Source organism: Apus apus, chromosome 2 (assembly GCF_020740795.1).
Source record: "Apus apus isolate bApuApu2 chromosome 2, bApuApu2.pri.cur, whole genome shotgun sequence".
Lineage (NCBI taxonomy): Eukaryota > Metazoa > Chordata > Aves > Apodiformes > Apodidae > Apus > Apus apus.
This window is the reverse complement of record NC_067283.1, coordinates 72,749,664-72,766,126: the sequence shown is the minus strand read 5'-3', so window position 1 is coordinate 72,766,126 and position 16,463 is coordinate 72,749,664. Positions and strand designations below refer to the sequence as shown.

Here is a 16,463-nt window from a genome sequence, read left to right as displayed (position 1 = left end):
TTCTGTTGCCACATTTTGAAAAGTTCTAAAAAATAAATTTAATGTGTTGACTAAGACTCTATGGGTCTGTCACTTGCTTTTTAATCCAAAAATAATTTTAGAAAGCAAAAAAACCCAGGTGTAGATTTATTCCTTGTCTAAAAAGATGTCAGAATGTTGATTCAGATAGAACTACAGCTCACTGTGCTTCAAGCTGTTAGACCTACTTTACTAAACCTCTTATAAAAGAGGTGACAAATCTCTCTCTGGATTTAGCATTGTTTTAGTTGCTTTCTGTCGTGTATCTGCATGGTTGCATTTTCTTTCTTTTCCACCAACATCTAGGGAAGAGTTTAATTGATTTAAAATTAAAAGGGTGATAAAATAATCAATCTGAAGTCCTTTCCCACCTGCATAATGAAGCTGAAAATAAGTATGGGCTTTCTTACAAGCTCTGTAATGCACAATGCATCTCCTGAACACCCTGGGCCTTCAAAATAAAATTAAAAAAAAGTGTCTTTTATTTGAACCAAACCGACTAGCTCCTCCTTTGTTTAAAAGTGATTTGATGATCACAGCAAAATACATGAAGCCTGCAAGCTTTTGAATCTCTTCTTGATTCATCTATTGTACCTCAGCAAGACAGTTTTATTCCAGCTGCTAATATTTATATGCGTATGTATATATCGTTTGTTTCTTTACTTTTATCATATATATTTTGCTTCTCACCTCTTTCTGCTTTTTCTTGTGTTCTGTAGCTGATCCAGACAGTGAGTGCTATTGACAGGGATGACCCACAGGATGGTCAGCACTTCTACTACAGCCTGGCTCCGGAGGCAGCCAACAACCCCAACTTTACTCTAAGGGACAATCAAGGTAATCAGAGTCGACACAGACAGTTAGCTACTCTAATTTCTAATGCCTGAGTTGGACACAAGAGGCTGTGACTTACAGTGTGTGATAAGACTTCCATTTCAAATAATACCAAGTGACACCTGCTCCTTAAAGGCAGTGATAAAATGACACTTTATACACTTGAAGGTTATATGATATTTTCTTCTCTATAAATATTCTCTAGCAATAGGCCTCCTCTTCTTGGAGGAAATGTGCCAGTGTTTCGTGCATATTCAGATCTTGTGGTCAGGCTGCAGGCAGCTCAGATTACTGGAGTGGAAATTGCATTTGATCAAAAGGAGATGCTTAAAGGTAGGATAGCTATTGGAAGTAGGAGACAAATCTGAAGGGAATTACATTGCTCTTTTTTTGTACTCTTCACATTTTTTCCCAGACACAGAAAGGGAAGGTTCTTGTACTGTGCCAGTCTTTTCCCCAAGCACTTCTTTTCTTCCTCTTTACACATCCTCATTTCCCTAGGAAAGCAAGGGAGGCAGGGAGGAAATGTAGAGCCTTAGGGGGGTAATTTGATGTACAGCTAAAAGTCTGTGTAAGATGTGCTAAGTAGAAACTGGAACACCAGTGAAACACTCATGGCAAAGCACTGGCATTTGAGTATTCTAATCAGTGGAATTTTATTCTTTCTGGGAAGCTTTGGTAGTTTTGGAGCCTGCAGAAAAGCCCTGCTGTGGCAGGCCTTCACGTGACTACTGCTGATGGAGGGTCTGCATGGGCAGACAAGGTCAGGTCAGGTCCACATTAGCCTTCTTCAGGAAAGAGAGGCAACCTTGAGTGAAATGCTGCAGAGCTTTAAAAGTCAATATGAAGGGGCTGGAATTCAGTAGGACTTTTAGTCTGTAAAGCACCATGAAACAGCAAGCAATTTTAGAATAAATAGGTAGAAAGGGACCTGGAACATCCATAGCCAGTCTCCAATCAGAGTGCCTACTGCTGCTCACATATGTGCCATGCCATTACTTATGTCCATAAACCCCCAGCAATGCCTCTGCAGGACAGATCAACATACAGGCTAACAAAGAAGCCTCTGCCTTCACTAACTAACCATGTCTTAAAAGATGCTACTTGCAGAGTTTGGAGTCCTCCTCCTTAGCATGCTATTGTCTTTTCACCCCAAAAGCAGTTTTTTTCTGTAGTGTCTCTGAAGCCTCCACACAAAATTTCTTGCATTTTCATCCTTCTGTCTCCCTCATCCCTCAGTTTTATTTTTTAGTAAATATTACCAAAACAAGTGAACAAATAAAACACAACTATTGCTAAAAACATTTGGCAAACTAGGCTTATTTCATCCCCAAGGCATTGTTCTAAAAAAGGAAACCTCACAAAATTTCCAGCATCAGATGTACTTTTCTGTCTGAGGCCATACTTGCAATAATTTATAGTGACAGCAGTGACTGACTTGCTGTTTCTCCCACTCTCTGTAAAATATCAGTTTCTTTAGAGATATATATATAGCAAGAAGCTTAGGGTACTGATGATTACAAATTTGAAATAAAAATATTAAGTATCAATCCAGTAACTATTTGAAACATACACATTAAGGATTAATCTACTGCTTCAGCAACTTGGAGTGTAGTAGTCATTTCAGTAACAATAATTTAGATTTTTCATCTAGGGACCACTAAGGGCTATATAAATTATATGACTTAGTCACAGAGGGAGTTGCTATCCTGTATGTCGCAGGGTGGTACGACAAGAAACAGAACCCACCTGCTAGTCACAGCCTGTGAATGCAAACATAAGACAGCAAGACTTTCCAGGCTGTGGGAAGGCACTATAAAGATTAGCAATTGTGCTGATTACTTGGCTGTCCAATACAGCATTAAGAGAATTTGCAAGACATACAGCCTTCCTGGCAACAATTAAAACCTTGATTTATACTGAGAAACAGATAGATCACACTTTGCATTCTGATGAGCTGTTTTACATATTTATTTGGCCTTTGTCATTTTTGCCTCTGAGAACTACTTCTTCGATCTATTCATTCTCCACATATCTCTGGCAGACAGAAAAATCCTATTGTTCTCCACTTTAGAGGCAGGGATACGGGGCAAGGAGAAGTTAAGCTACTTACATGGCTGATTTCCTTTGAGTTCAGTAACATCAGTGGGAGATAGACATGTAAGAATCTGCAAAGATCTAGGCCTAATGACTTCCTAGTGCCATATAAGATATATGGAATGAAACAGGGAATTGAGCTGAGATCTCCCATTGCTTCAGTTACTGATATATGGCACTGGCAAGCCCTCTTCCCCCTCTTCTAAATCCAGTTGAGGTTATGCTGGGAAAAGATTGGCAAAAGAGGCTTGCTGTAAGAATGGGAAGAGCAATGAAATAAGCTCAAACCATAACATAAGCTTACTGCATTTCTGACCTCCTTGTTGATCCTGAAGTGCTGCCCTCTGGGCTCCAGGAACTAATGAAGAGAGTAGCCGTTTTAATGGGTGCAGGCATCAGTGTCATCCCACCGCCAGGACTGCCATTGGAAGCCTCCAGCAGTCCTTCCTATTGCATTTACACGTCCCAGGAAAATTTTCTTCCTTCCCTGAAACTGTGGCCTATCTCACACTTTTGCAGAGCACAAAAGCAGTGAGCTGATATTCCCCAAGAAAAAATGTGACCCTTTCCTCAAGCCGGAGGTGTCTGTAATGCCTGCTTTCTTGCGTTCTTTCTCCTACTCCTAGTGAAATACTAGGGTTATATTATTCTTAACTATTCGTAATCATTACAATTAGTTTTTAAAAACTAACATAAGTTCTGGGATAATCATCACCAGTTCTTGTACAGATGCATACAGAAAGAGAACAAACCTTTCCCATGAGAAGAGCTGTGGTTATCTCTGATCTCAGGGTTCAGACCTACACAGTCGTTAAATTCACTGACCTCTCCAGGGAGATACACCACTTCCTGGGGCATAAAAGGAGGAAGCAGATGCTTCATAGCTCACTCTCACAACCACATGAAGTCATCAGCCTGCATGTCTGTGAGAAGTACAACTTTCACCTCCTGTTGATCATACAGGCATGGGACCCATCATGCTGCAATCTTCATTCTCAACCCTGTAGCTAAGTGTTACCACAAATCTCTTTGTTAGCCAAAGACACTGTGATGGAAGATGTGATGCAAAACATACTGTGAATTCTTACCACGCCTGGGTATTTTTTTTAGTATAACGGGGCTTTCATGTCCTTACAAGCCCTCTTCTCTTGATGGCTGAAGCTTAGCACATAGCAAATTTGGAACACAATTGTGTATTCCTGTTTCTGCCGTGCTGCATCACATTCCAGCATGTCCTTCACACTGTAGTAGCACATCATATCGCACTAGCATTTCATGAGTCACACAACAAGCTTTAGCACCAAGGTATTGCAGTTGCAGAAAAACAGGTAAAGTGCTTCTATAGGGATTCTTTGGATGCTTACCTAGTACAAAGCAAAACAAAACAAAAGGGCCCAAATGTAATGCCAAAAGTCACCAAGAGAATTTTATCACCAAGAACATATAAGACCCAGATGACACGGTCAGCACATCACAGCAAAAATATATAAGATGTATGTAGATTTAGACTAGATGTTAGGAAAAAATTCTTCTGCATTTCTGAGCATAGCAAATGTACATTGGTGACAACCTGGAGATGCAGATGGCCAGACTGTAGCCTCTTTTGAACCAGAGGAACAGGAAAAAAAACCCTATGTAGTAAAAGAAACTGCATGAAGCTCAGCTCCCAAAAAACCCCACAGTGTCTGTGCTCACGGTCAGGGCTTGTAGGACTGCCAAAGAGAAAAAGTACCTGTGTTGCCCATTAACCTTAGCTGGCCCAACATTTCCCTTTGTAAGAAGGGCCAGTTTTCCTGCAGGTTCCTTTAGACTCCCTGGTGGCCCACATCTCACTGGAGACATACAGCCTTGCACTTTCCAAAAGTCTCTGAGGCCAAAAATCTTGAAAGTCAGCACTGACAAAATCATTACTCATCTCCAAACATTTTGGCTTGACATTTCTGAGATGAGAATTGAGAAGAACAAATTCCTGAATCCAGTCTCTTTCTGATTAGGAAACTTGGTGCACAGTCTGAGGCTTTTGAGGGAGGGGTTAGACAGGAATCCAAATGCCACTGAGAAATTCTGGTGTGTAAAAGAAGCCATGCTGAATATGGAGGGAAAAGGGCCAAAGTTAGGAATTTCCCTTGAAATGACCAGCAACTGGCCGTTTGGCCGCTCTCTTACTATTTTGTTTCAGCAGCATCAATTTGATTCATTTTGATTCAACTTCTTATAAAAACAAGCAGTCACACCGAATGAAGCAGAATAGTCAAATCAAAGCAGAATAGTTCTGACAATAATGACATGAAGCATTATGACTTTTTTCAATGGCAAAAGTGCCAATGAAATTGCATGTATTTCACTGAAAAATGTTCTGTTGCAAATTTTCAACTCACTGCTTCTTTAGGATAGCAAGTTGTCTTTTTCTTTTGTCTTCTTGTTGCCTCAAGCAGATGGCCATGCCATGTATCAAAAAACATTAAATGACTTTAACATGTCCACAAGGGTTATATGCTCACAACTCCAAAATGGTGGTGGTGCTTAAGATTGAGGACTAGAAAAGCTGCTGAGCATTACAAACAGGGACAAGAAGTTGCCTTCAACTGTTCATTTCTGTCTTGTCTTCTGAAAGGTCTTTTAGCTAAATCTGAAGGCTGTGAGTTTGCTCTGGGCACTTTATGTCAGAAGAGCTAAAGGCAACTCATAAGGTGTGTATGCCTTGCAGATTTGAAGCTATGGCCTGAGAAGATATTGGAATAGGGAAGGCAGAGGCAAAATGCTGATAGTGACAGACTGATAAAAAAAGAAAAAAAAAAAAAAAAGAGAGAGAGAGAAGATGAATGGATGTCGGTCTACGCCTGTTTTTTTAACCTTTCTTCTCTGCTGAATATATTTGCTCTGTGTGTAAGCTCTTCTCTCCATTTCTGTTCTACCCTAGACAACACAGCGTGGATTTTGACAAGGCGCTCTGGCTTCAGACAACATGAGCAGAACACTTTTTACCTCCCCATCCTGATCAGCGACAATGGCCGCCCCGTGCTGAGCAGCACGGGCACGCTGACCGTGCACGTCTGCAGCTGCGATGAGGATGGCATGGTGATGTCCTGCAACGCAGAGGCCTACGTCCTCCCTGTCAGCCTGAGCAGAGGGGCACTCATTGCCATCCTTGCCTGCATCTTTGTCCTGCTAGGTAAGCACTTTGGCTTCTCCTTGGGAGAGGACAAACTCTTCAATTTGCTGATCCACTTAAGGTGGAGACAAACAAACACACACACATGTATATATATGTATATTATATGTAGACTCACACATACTTAAAGTGTCAAATCAAGCACCAGATGGTGTGGTCAGCTGCATATGGCTTCAGTTCCTGGGACATAGGAATGGGGGAAAAATATGGCCTGCAAATATTTCTGCCAGATCCCCAAAGGGCTGGGGTGTCTGATGCGGCCCTGCTTTACTAGAAGGGGTGTGCCAGGAAGAAGTAAAGAGAGCTGTGTCTGGGGACAGGTTATTTTCTCATCCTCAGCAATTTCTGATTATATGCTCCCATAGGAAACAGAAGTGACAAGTTTACTTCCACCTCTAGTCTTTTAGCAGGAAACATTTCCACCTCCATCCTTTTTTTATTGAGACACTACATCTGAATGGTGCCTGTGCTGCTCTAAAGGGGCTGAGCATCTTGCATATGTTCTGTCTCCACAATTAAATTTCATCCCTTCCCTGTCCAAGTCCTCTATGTCCCCATTAGTTATTGCTTTCAAAAGAACTTCAGTTCCCTCATTCACTATCTTGAGTCGTGAGATACTAGTTCAAAATGCACATTCCCTTAAATTTCAGAGGATCGCGTTTGAGGAGCAGTAGAGTAGGATACAGGAAAAATTATTGAAAAGTGCCTCAATTCTGGCTCTGCAGAAGGCCCTAGATACCTCAGCCCAAAATTTCAGCATTGAAAACCTTTGCTGAGTTCTAGCCCTGGGCATACAGTCACCAGGCAATGGTGTATTTTCAATAGTAAAGGTCTCTTGTGCCTGTATGACCCCTTCTCCTCATGCATCTGCATCTCGCAAGCACCAAGGAACTGACAGTAGGTCTACTCAGCCCAAGGCAGTTCATCTTGCAGATGAACAAGAAAATGCTTTGGAGCAGACCGAGGAGCTAGCTCTGCATTTTGCCATGTAGGCAGACGTATCACCATGGTGCCTCTGCACCATCCCTCTATGTCACATGCAGCGCCCAGCCCAAGAGGCATCCCCAAAGCAGGCTGCAAAACCCAGCTACACAGCAGGAGAAAATTCTCTCTGTGGAGCTGTGTGCCACTGTAGATAAATCATTGTTGATACCTGATCTGGCTAGCTTAAAAGTAGCTCAACTGTCACTACAGTGCACTGGCAAGCGCTGTGGGATAGACATGACCTAAGTGTCACTCAGAGTTAAGAATTAAGGTGGTGAAAGGAACAGATCAGCAGGACCTCAAGCTACTGACTGTGACTTGGGAGTTGGGGGGGATTTCTGCACCCCTGCACCTGCAAACACTACAGCTTTTGAAACCCAAGGGTCTGGCTGGGCTCACTGAGGGGAAACAGGGCAGCAGGGAGTCTGAAGCCCTTTTAAGATCTGCCCCCTCGCTGATGGCCCCATGTCTCGGTTGCCTCCTGCAGTGCTGGTGCTCCTCATCCTCTCTATGCGGCGCCAGCGGAAGCAGCCATACATCATTGACGAGGAGGAGAACATCCATGAGAACATTGTCAGGTATGATGATGAAGGCGGTGGGGAGGAAGACACAGAGGCCTTCGATATTGCTGCCATGTGGAACCCACGGGAGGCCCAGCTGGTGGTAAAAAACCGGCAGGACATGCTCCCAGAAATAGAGAGCCTCTCCCGATATGTGCCTCAGGCGTGCGTCATGGACAACAATGTCCACAACTACGTGCTAGCCAAGCTGTACGAAGCTGACATGGACCTGTGGGCACCTCCCTTTGACTCCCTCCAGACGTACATGTTTGAAGGGAATGGCTCAGTGGCAGAGTCGCTCAGCTCCCTGCAGTCGGTGACGACAGACTCAGACCAGAGCTACGACTACCTGACGGACTGGGGGCCGCGCTTCAAAAAGCTGGCTGAGATGTATGGTGCCACGGACAGCAGCGGGGCTCTGTGGTAACAGATGGGGAATGGCAGAGGGGTTTCCATGTGAAACAGTGTCTGGTTAGGTACATTCTCATCAGATGCTTCCCTGAACCTGGGTGAGGCCTCCTAAAAATTAGCAATACGGTGCTTGGATGAGAATGGGAAGAAGGGTGCGAATGAAGGTCTCTCTGGATCAGCTTTACTCCATTAAATTAAGTCATGTTTTTGAAACAGTGAGAAGCAGAAGAAAGAAAGTTTTTTTCATTATTTTTACAGCAAAATTGGAAAGGTCCACAACTGGAATACAATGACATTATTCTCTATCTCCCTCCCTCTTTCTTTCTCTCCCTTGTACATGGCAGCTTACTGAGCTCTATCCATCTATGTTCAAAGATCTGTAAACTACAACTGTAATCTCTGACTCACTGAGAAATTACCAACATAGAAAATTGGTTCTTCATCAGTTATTTTTCCCACATCAAAAAGGGAAAAGAATTGCTTTCTAGCAGGAGGAAAAAAAAAAATTCCACAAAGCAGAAAACTGAAACTGGAATCTCAGAGGGCTCTTTGTAAACTAAACCTCCTCTCTCTGTTGCTAACAGAGTCTTTTTTGAATCCTTAGAAACAAGGCTGAGTTGTTTTTTCCACCTGGCCGAGCAGGCTGGGGAAGAGGCTTTGAATTTCTGCTCTAGTTTAATGGCTGATCTATGAGCGTTAACACTAATCCATCTCCTATCAAGTTTGTGTAAATTTATTCTCAGTTCTTTAAAACCATCACTGCTAAACTCCTCAGAACAAAACCAGAAAATCTGCCTCTTTTGCACTGTAGATGTCTCTTCCATGTGCCAAATGTGAAGATTAGATTCTACCAATGAAAGCCAAATAAATTTTAAAAAATGAAAAAGCTGTATTTGGTTACTACATGGGTTAGATGGGCTTTCCTAATCTGTGTGAGGTCAATCCAAGGGATGTTTACATACTGTAGATAACCTACTTGAACAAATGCAGTATTATAGACCAATAAATGGATGTAAGAAAATTACATGTATAAGTTTTGTATATTTGTTAATTTTGGTAATAAATATGATGTACTGCATACAGTACAGTACCTTAGCACCTCTTTTAATAAAAGTTAAACAGAAGGGGAAGTCTGATGGCTGTTTAATCACTACTTTGCACACAACGTTTAGTGCTTACTTATGGCTTTATGTGCTGTAAGCATCAAGAAAAAAATGTTCATCAGCATTGTGTCAAGGAGACAAGCAGATTATCTGCTTCTTCTATTGGTGTTCATTTGGACTTTGACCTTAGCAGTAAATCAGCCCAAGTGCAGCCCACCACACTAGTTACTTTTCTATTCCAACCATGCTGAAGGCAAAAGAAGGTCTTGGCTGAATTTTTTGAAACGTTATGGCTGCAGCATTAAGAAGTTTGGAAACCAGTTACACAGCCCTGACAGAATCTCATGCCTTCCAGACACATGACAGAATGTAAAATACCATATCCAATTATGGTCATTCTTACCCTGCGCTCAAAGTTTTGAGTCTGGATCTTGTCTTGTTTGCATGTGTAAATGGGAAGGGCCAAGGAAATTACACTAACACAAGTATCATGGAAGGTGGCACAAGGCTTCTGAAAGCTGAACAGTCTGCAATGACATTTGCACATTTCCTTCTTGCTAAAAACTCTCTCAAGCTCAAATTGCCCAGAAAATAGATGGGCAGACATATCCACCCAGTTACCATGCTTTTACCAGGTGCTTACTGTGCTCTGTTTCTTTTGCAGATGTGCACAAAACACTGCTGCCTCTATTTTGCCTAATCTTGGGCTGTTTCAATTTAAGACAGCAGCCTTGTTTCCACAGACTTGTACAAAGTCATACCCTCCCAGAGAGGCAGGCAACCAGCAAGAAACAAACATTTGCTCATCTGAAGTGATGAAAATCTGTGCCTTCGCAGACATAGTATGCTTAGCACCTGATCCTACCTTATACCATTGCAGAAAGAGCACTGAAAATTAATGTGATGATTCTTCTGCTCATCCCATAGTGCTTACCCTCACACATCATATTGATTTTGTAACACTAGACAAAGAACTGCAACCACCATGACCAAGGAAGTGGTGTACAGCACACAAAACTGGTGTTGAGGTGTCTGAGAGGTTCCTCACCTCCTGACACAGCAGGAATCACAGCACACAGGCCAGAAATGAAGATAAAGAGGGTATCTATTCCATCACTTCCCTGTCTGAATTAATAATTTGTTTTATATATTTTAAGCATATGCCTGTTTACTCTTAAAACCCCCAACTGTTAAGGCTCTATAACCTTTCCAAGCAATCTTTCAGTGCATCAATATATTCAGTGTTGAAAGCCTTCCCCAGGAAGTATAAGGCAAGTATGTCTTGATGCCATACAAGCCTTCACTGATGACTTTGTCTCTCTGTAGAGCCACAGTTTTGTATTTTCAGACCATTACTCTCAGTCTACATTACTGTAGTCACAGTCTACACTAAAAAAAAGTTATTTATGTCTTGATACCACAATGTTTTACTTTTCCCATTGTAGGCAGAATGGGAGGAAGGAAGGGTAGAAATGCAGTCCAGCATCATATTGCCTTTGACTTGGAGATACTTACTGCATTTACTGAAGGTTTTCCCAGGGCAAGCTGCTCCAAGTTTTGGTTTTACTCCACAGAACCCCCAAGCAGTGGCTTCTGGAAGACAGGCTGTGCAGCAGTTGAGACCAGCTTCTGCAGCTGCGTATCACCCAGTGGAGAAGAACCAACAGGTCAGGTGCTTGCACTTGCACCACAGGGAAGCGTTCAGGTAGAGTGGGCTCTGAATCCACCTTCTGAAGCTGTGTGTCACCATTAGGCTATCTGATTATCCTCAGGTTTGCCTCAGCTTCTGAGCCCAGTCAATAGTCGGACAGCTTGATGCTGTGACACTTGACAGCTGGTGTTTAGTAGGCACTTGGCAGCCTGGCTTTTTTATTTCCCATTTTATAGAACAGGTGACAGTGTTTTTGCAGTCTCTGAAATCTCTATGCAAACAACCGACACTTGTATCTATCAGCCTCCCACAAATAGAACTGAAGGACACTCTGCTTTTACTGATGAGATATAGAAAGGATCCATTTACAGACACACCAGGGCTCAGCCAGTCTGGCCCAAAGCAAAAGAAGGGAGGAGAATCTAAACCCAAAGGAAATGTATGGTGCCACAGGCTGGCAGTGAACCAAACATTTGGATCACACAGGTCCTCAGTCTCCTTCCCTGGAGCTCCTCAAGGCCAGGCCTGTCAACATGCATGAACATCCACAACACTACATAAAACCTTCCAGTGGTTTACAGCCAGGGAGCTCAGGCTGCCATGGTGGAGAGACCGGGCTTCCTCACACCAGCAGACACCTCCAAGGGACAACCCCAGTCTAGCAAAGGACCCACACTCTACCCTAGTGTAAAGGCAGAAATATTAGAGGGACAGGACAAGATCCCATATGCCCTCACCAGCGTCTCCAGTCCCTCACTGCTCCAAGGCCAGTCTGAGTGCATGGAGTTTTATCACCATTCCTTTAATTTGGTTCCTCTGCTGACATTTTTTTTCCACAGCTGCCAGTTTTCAGGAAAAAACAAAAGGACTTACCATCCAGAAACAATTTCCTAGTCTCAGCTGTGGCTGAAAATATATGGTTCAGAAGAAAAAATGATAGAAGGTGTAAGTAACTTTACTAACTCCAGCCACTTACAAATTGAGCATATGACCTAAGCAACCCTTCTAAGCTCTCTCTCTAACTAACAGAGCTAGACAAAGCGTGATTCATTCCCTCAGTCCTGGCCATCTGTATGATGGTATGGCCCTCAGGAGGTGCTTCTTTCTTAGTCAATGGCCTGGCCTTGTATTTATCCATGTGGTTCAGAGTCTGGCCATAGGCATGACATTCTTAAGTTCTCTGTTCTACATTTGTTTTTATGAGCGATCGTGGGAAAACATGTAAGTCTCTGATGCTTTCCTTTCCTACCACCCATCTCTGTCTTGTCTAGGTAGATTGCAGGACCTGCAATGTCTTACACTGGTCATCACATCTAGGCTCTGAGTAGCAGCTCTCTTTAAGCTGTCAAGGTCCCAGATCTCTTCAGAGCAGAATGCAGAACTCAAGAATGCATTAAAAAGAGTTAACATGATTCTTTCTGAAGTAAATTTTCTTGCAACGCTGCATTTCATTTGCTGCTGCATTGCCAATTTATCCAGCTTTATTAGGTCCCTCTTGATTTTGTCATTTCTCCTCCGGTTTTTATTGCTCTTAATCATTTTATGCCATTGTCACGTTTGCTGCCTATGATCCCCTTTTAGACTAGTCATTAAAACTAATAGTGACACAGATCCTTGAGGGACTCAGAAGTTAAATTTTGGTCACCTTGAAATAAGATTTACTGGTCTGTGCCTGGGTTTTGCTTGGTGCAACTCTCACATGGCACAAACCAGAGTATGCTTTATGCAGGTCTGCTGCCTGACCAAAGCTCCCAGAAACCATCAATCTGACGGACAGGTGGGTCCCAGAGGTCTGGTCTGCATATGCACCACATCTTACCTATCCTGGCAATCAGTAAGAGAAATGAGATATAAAAATGCACAAATTATGCCTGAAAGACTCCAGAAAAGATCTGACCTGGACAAATGCAGCATTGAGTAGATTCAGTTGCTTTTGCCTTTGTGCTGCCAGATGTGATCTTACTGCTAAGATGCTGCCAGATGTGATCACTTTGGTTTATGGTAGCTTAGCTATCGGGTAGACTAATACCAGCAGAGGCTGCTGCTCCTTAGGAGAGAAGGTGGATTCAATAACAAGTGAGGACGGCATGTGAGGAAATCCATACTGTTGCAAACTAAATATGTTGCTGCTCTTCCTCCTCCTGTTGGTCAGACTGTGAGGCAGCCCATTGCATCCTGTTCAAGAAATAGCCCTTAATGTATTCTCTTCACGTGCAGCTGGTGTAAACATAGAGTGGGCCTGTCCAAGACATCCTAATTTGTGCCTGCTGAGATCTGCAGGCTTCAGAAGAGGAGGAGCTGCCATTCACTGTTTCTCTCCAGGCAATGCATATGCCATCAGAGTGCTCCAAGATAGCCATTGCAACAAAACAGCTGCATCACCTAAGGGATTCGTTCTCATGCATAGAGGTCAGTGATTTGCCTCTCATTTGGATGGCAGTGCAGTAATAATCTGTATCAGTGCAGTCTCTTTAAACAAACAGAGGAAAATTAGCAGGGACAACATTTGAACCTGACATGGAGGCAGAGCTATGATCCAAGGAAAGCAACAAGGGCTGGGGAGTCTCACTGCCAAACCAAAGCTTTAGGGACAAATTTTCAGTTTTGCCTTCCTATATCAAACTTCTAAAGATCCTGCCCCCACAGACAAGCAAGATATTTTAATGTTGGCCTTAGGGATGGCAATCAGCCCACCTGGATCACTGGCTCTGAGAAGCAGCAGAGCAATGCTGATGCTGTATTTCCCAAGAGAGATTAAGAGTATTATGGTGGAGGAGGTGGAAGAGAGCCACTTTATAATTACTTTTTAAAATAATGTGATTTTTTAAGAGCTGATGTAGAAGACAGCACACTGTCTGAACACTGTTTTCAGAACTCATTTGTTATTAAGCCCACTATTAAGGAATGGGCCTCTAGGGGAATATTAATTTTCAAGCTAGCATCATAATATCTATAAGGCAAATCCCCTGATAATTGATCCTGTAATCTTTTCTGAAAGGTTCATGAGCTGCTACATTTAACACTAGAGGCAGAAGTGCTTGTCATGCCATATAACTAATAATCATAATGATAATGAGAATGTCTATCACAGTGGGGGGAGGGTTTTTGGTTTGTGGGAAGGGTAAAAGTTCCCAGACTCATCACTGGACTCAGGAAGCTGAACGTTTAGTTAAAGGCTTATTATTTCCAAGCAAATATGGGTAAGTCAGAGTACAACATGATCCTCCTCAGCATCAGAGTACCATGATGAGTGTAAAATAGGAGATTTGCCTTTTCCACCAAGTCTTGAAAAATAAAAATCTGCAAAATGTTGTTTGAATGCTTATTGGATCATGCAGAGAGCCTGGAGCAGTGTGTAGTGCCCTGTTCTTCCCAGCACAGCTTAATGCTCTTGTGCTTCGTTGACACCAGTCCTTCAGCACAAAGGCCACTCCTCCCAGGTAGGGAGGGATCCTCTTGAAACCAGAAGCAAAGATAGACCATGGCAAGGGAAACTGCCCTCCCTTTTGCTCCCACTCTCCTTGCTGCCACTGCTTTGGGTGCGGCAAAACCTCCCTGCGTGTCTTATTCCCCACTTACAATGGGAAGAGGGTTCAGTGCCATGATCACTGCAGAGCCCCAGTGGGTCTCTAAAGTACCCAGATTGTCTTAAACCAGTCCTCATTCAAATCAGTTATGAAGACATAATTGACACATAACTAACACGGGATGAGTTGTTTGGGCTTATTTGTTTTTCTTTTTCATAGAATCATAGACTGGTTTGGGTTGGAAGAGACCTTCAAGATCATCTAGCCCAACCCCTCTAAATCCATTTTGCACAGATTCTTTTTGGCCCAGTCAAAGGGAGACAACCTGCCCAGCATAGCTACTTCTTTTTTGAAGGACCTCAATTAACTGTTCTATAAGGTCATAGGTATCACGGATGGGAAAGGTAGAAAAAAAAGAGGTACAGAGCAATAAAGCAATTTTTTAAAGGCAACAGATAAAAAGCCCCAGCCTGCATGTAACCTCTTCAAACCTTGAGGCATCCTTTTGGTTTAGAAAACTCTTCCTCACTTTCAACTTGGAGCCATGTACTCAAAAAGAAAACTAGTTGAGGCATGTACTTTCAATAGCCTCAATCTTGTGCCTACTCTTCATTCTCTTGCATTTAAGACATCCACTAGAAGTAAGGAAAAATGTGCATATTCTGCCCTTAGACTGGATGCTTTTGTCCTGAGATTGCAAAGTGTTTTGTAAACTTCAGTTAAGTTAGGCCCTCATCTCTGGTAGAGAATAGCCATAGTTTTTCTTATAGACAAATAAATGGAAGCACAGAGAAGATTTTTTAAAAATAATAATAAATGAAGAACAGTTCAGAAGAAGTAATTGTAGAAATTTTAACCTGTCCCAACAGTCAGTTGATCTAAGTAGACCTCCTCTTATGACTTCATAAATTATGCCTATGGCATAGGTAGCAGGTGAACAATGGAATTTTGAGCTCTAGCTCAGCTACAAAGTTATTGTTTTACTGGTAATGTAAACATGGCTATGGGTTAAATGAGAAATACAGCCCCACAACAGAAATTTGTCTGTTCTACTAATCCAAGGAAACTTCATTTCGTTATTCCTCTGTATTTGAAACTCTCCACTACTCTTCAGCCAGCTGTCCAGCTATTAAAGAAAGCAAGTCAATGTTGCATTTACAAGTCAAAACAGATGAGCAGGATGAAATTATGTGAATGGTCTCATTAAATCTTATCATCCAGAGTTACTTATAAAGTGTTCTCCTAAACTGTTGGAGTAGGGAACAACCACAACAAAAATTACATATAAGTTTGAGAAATGAGAGATTATATTAGCATTTTAGAAACATTAATCGAGGTGAGAGCTCCAAACTGACCAATTTATAAGGCACTGAGCCTCTTTCATCTTCCCTGAAAAATGTTAGCCACCTCATGGATCTGTTGAATAGATGAAAAGCACATTCATAAATTTAGTAACCTGCTGGCTTTGCTTAGAAAAAGACCAAATAAAACAAGCATTTCCTGTCAGCATTTTCTGATGAGGCTCATCTCAGGGCCTTGCCAGCCCTGACTTTACTTGCAAGTTGGTGTAAGAGAAACTAATGTCAGTAAGGAAAACAGCTCCAGACCCCAGATAGAGTTAGGCTGTATAAACCAGTGCAACAGCCATCCCAATAACATATCTGGTGAAGGAGAAGGAAAGGCTGGAAACCTCCCCTAATGAACCCAGTATCATACCTTCATATATCTGGGCTCACAGAAAGCAAGGCATCTCCCACCAATGCTTTGGTGAATAGTCATAACCCTGTATAAGCCACATATGGCCAAATGTGCTGCCACAGCTCAGCCCTAACAAGCAACACGGCAGCATTACGAGACGTGGGGTCTGGTTTCACCCTGATGTTGATGCTACAAGGGACTGTGATGAGTTTTCAAGGTCTCTGTGCTGTGGCTTTCCACCCAGCATACCACAGGGATAACCATCTTTCCTACCTGCTCTAAAGTAGCATAACAATGTCAAGAGTTTTAGTATTCATTTAAGCAGACTGCTAAGGACTTTAGGGCCCCAGGCACATGCTACATATGATATAAAGCTGCATTTCTTTTCAAAAAGCATATACTCTTGTA

General features: G+C 42.4%; 1 protein-coding gene across 4 annotated transcripts in view; it reads left to right on the top strand.

Moving 5' to 3' along the window:
• Window positions 1-9,200, top strand: part of CDH20 (cadherin 20) — a 120,320-nt gene extending 111,120 nt beyond the window's left edge. For 2 of the 4 annotated variants that reach the window (XM_051611845.1, XM_051611844.1), the window contains exons 10-12: window positions 738-855; window positions 5,870-6,121; window positions 7,593-9,169. In XM_051611845.1, coding sequence (XP_051467805.1) covers window positions 738-855; window positions 5,870-6,121; window positions 7,593-8,092 — 870 coding nt within the window. In that variant the 3' untranslated portion in view covers window positions 8,093-9,169. Of the gene's footprint in view, window positions 1-737; window positions 856-5,869; window positions 6,122-7,592 lie in introns of those variants that run through there. The other 2 variants (XM_051611843.1, XM_051611846.1) reach the window with 2 other exon arrangements.
• Window positions 9,201-16,463: the final 7,263 nt, after the last annotated feature.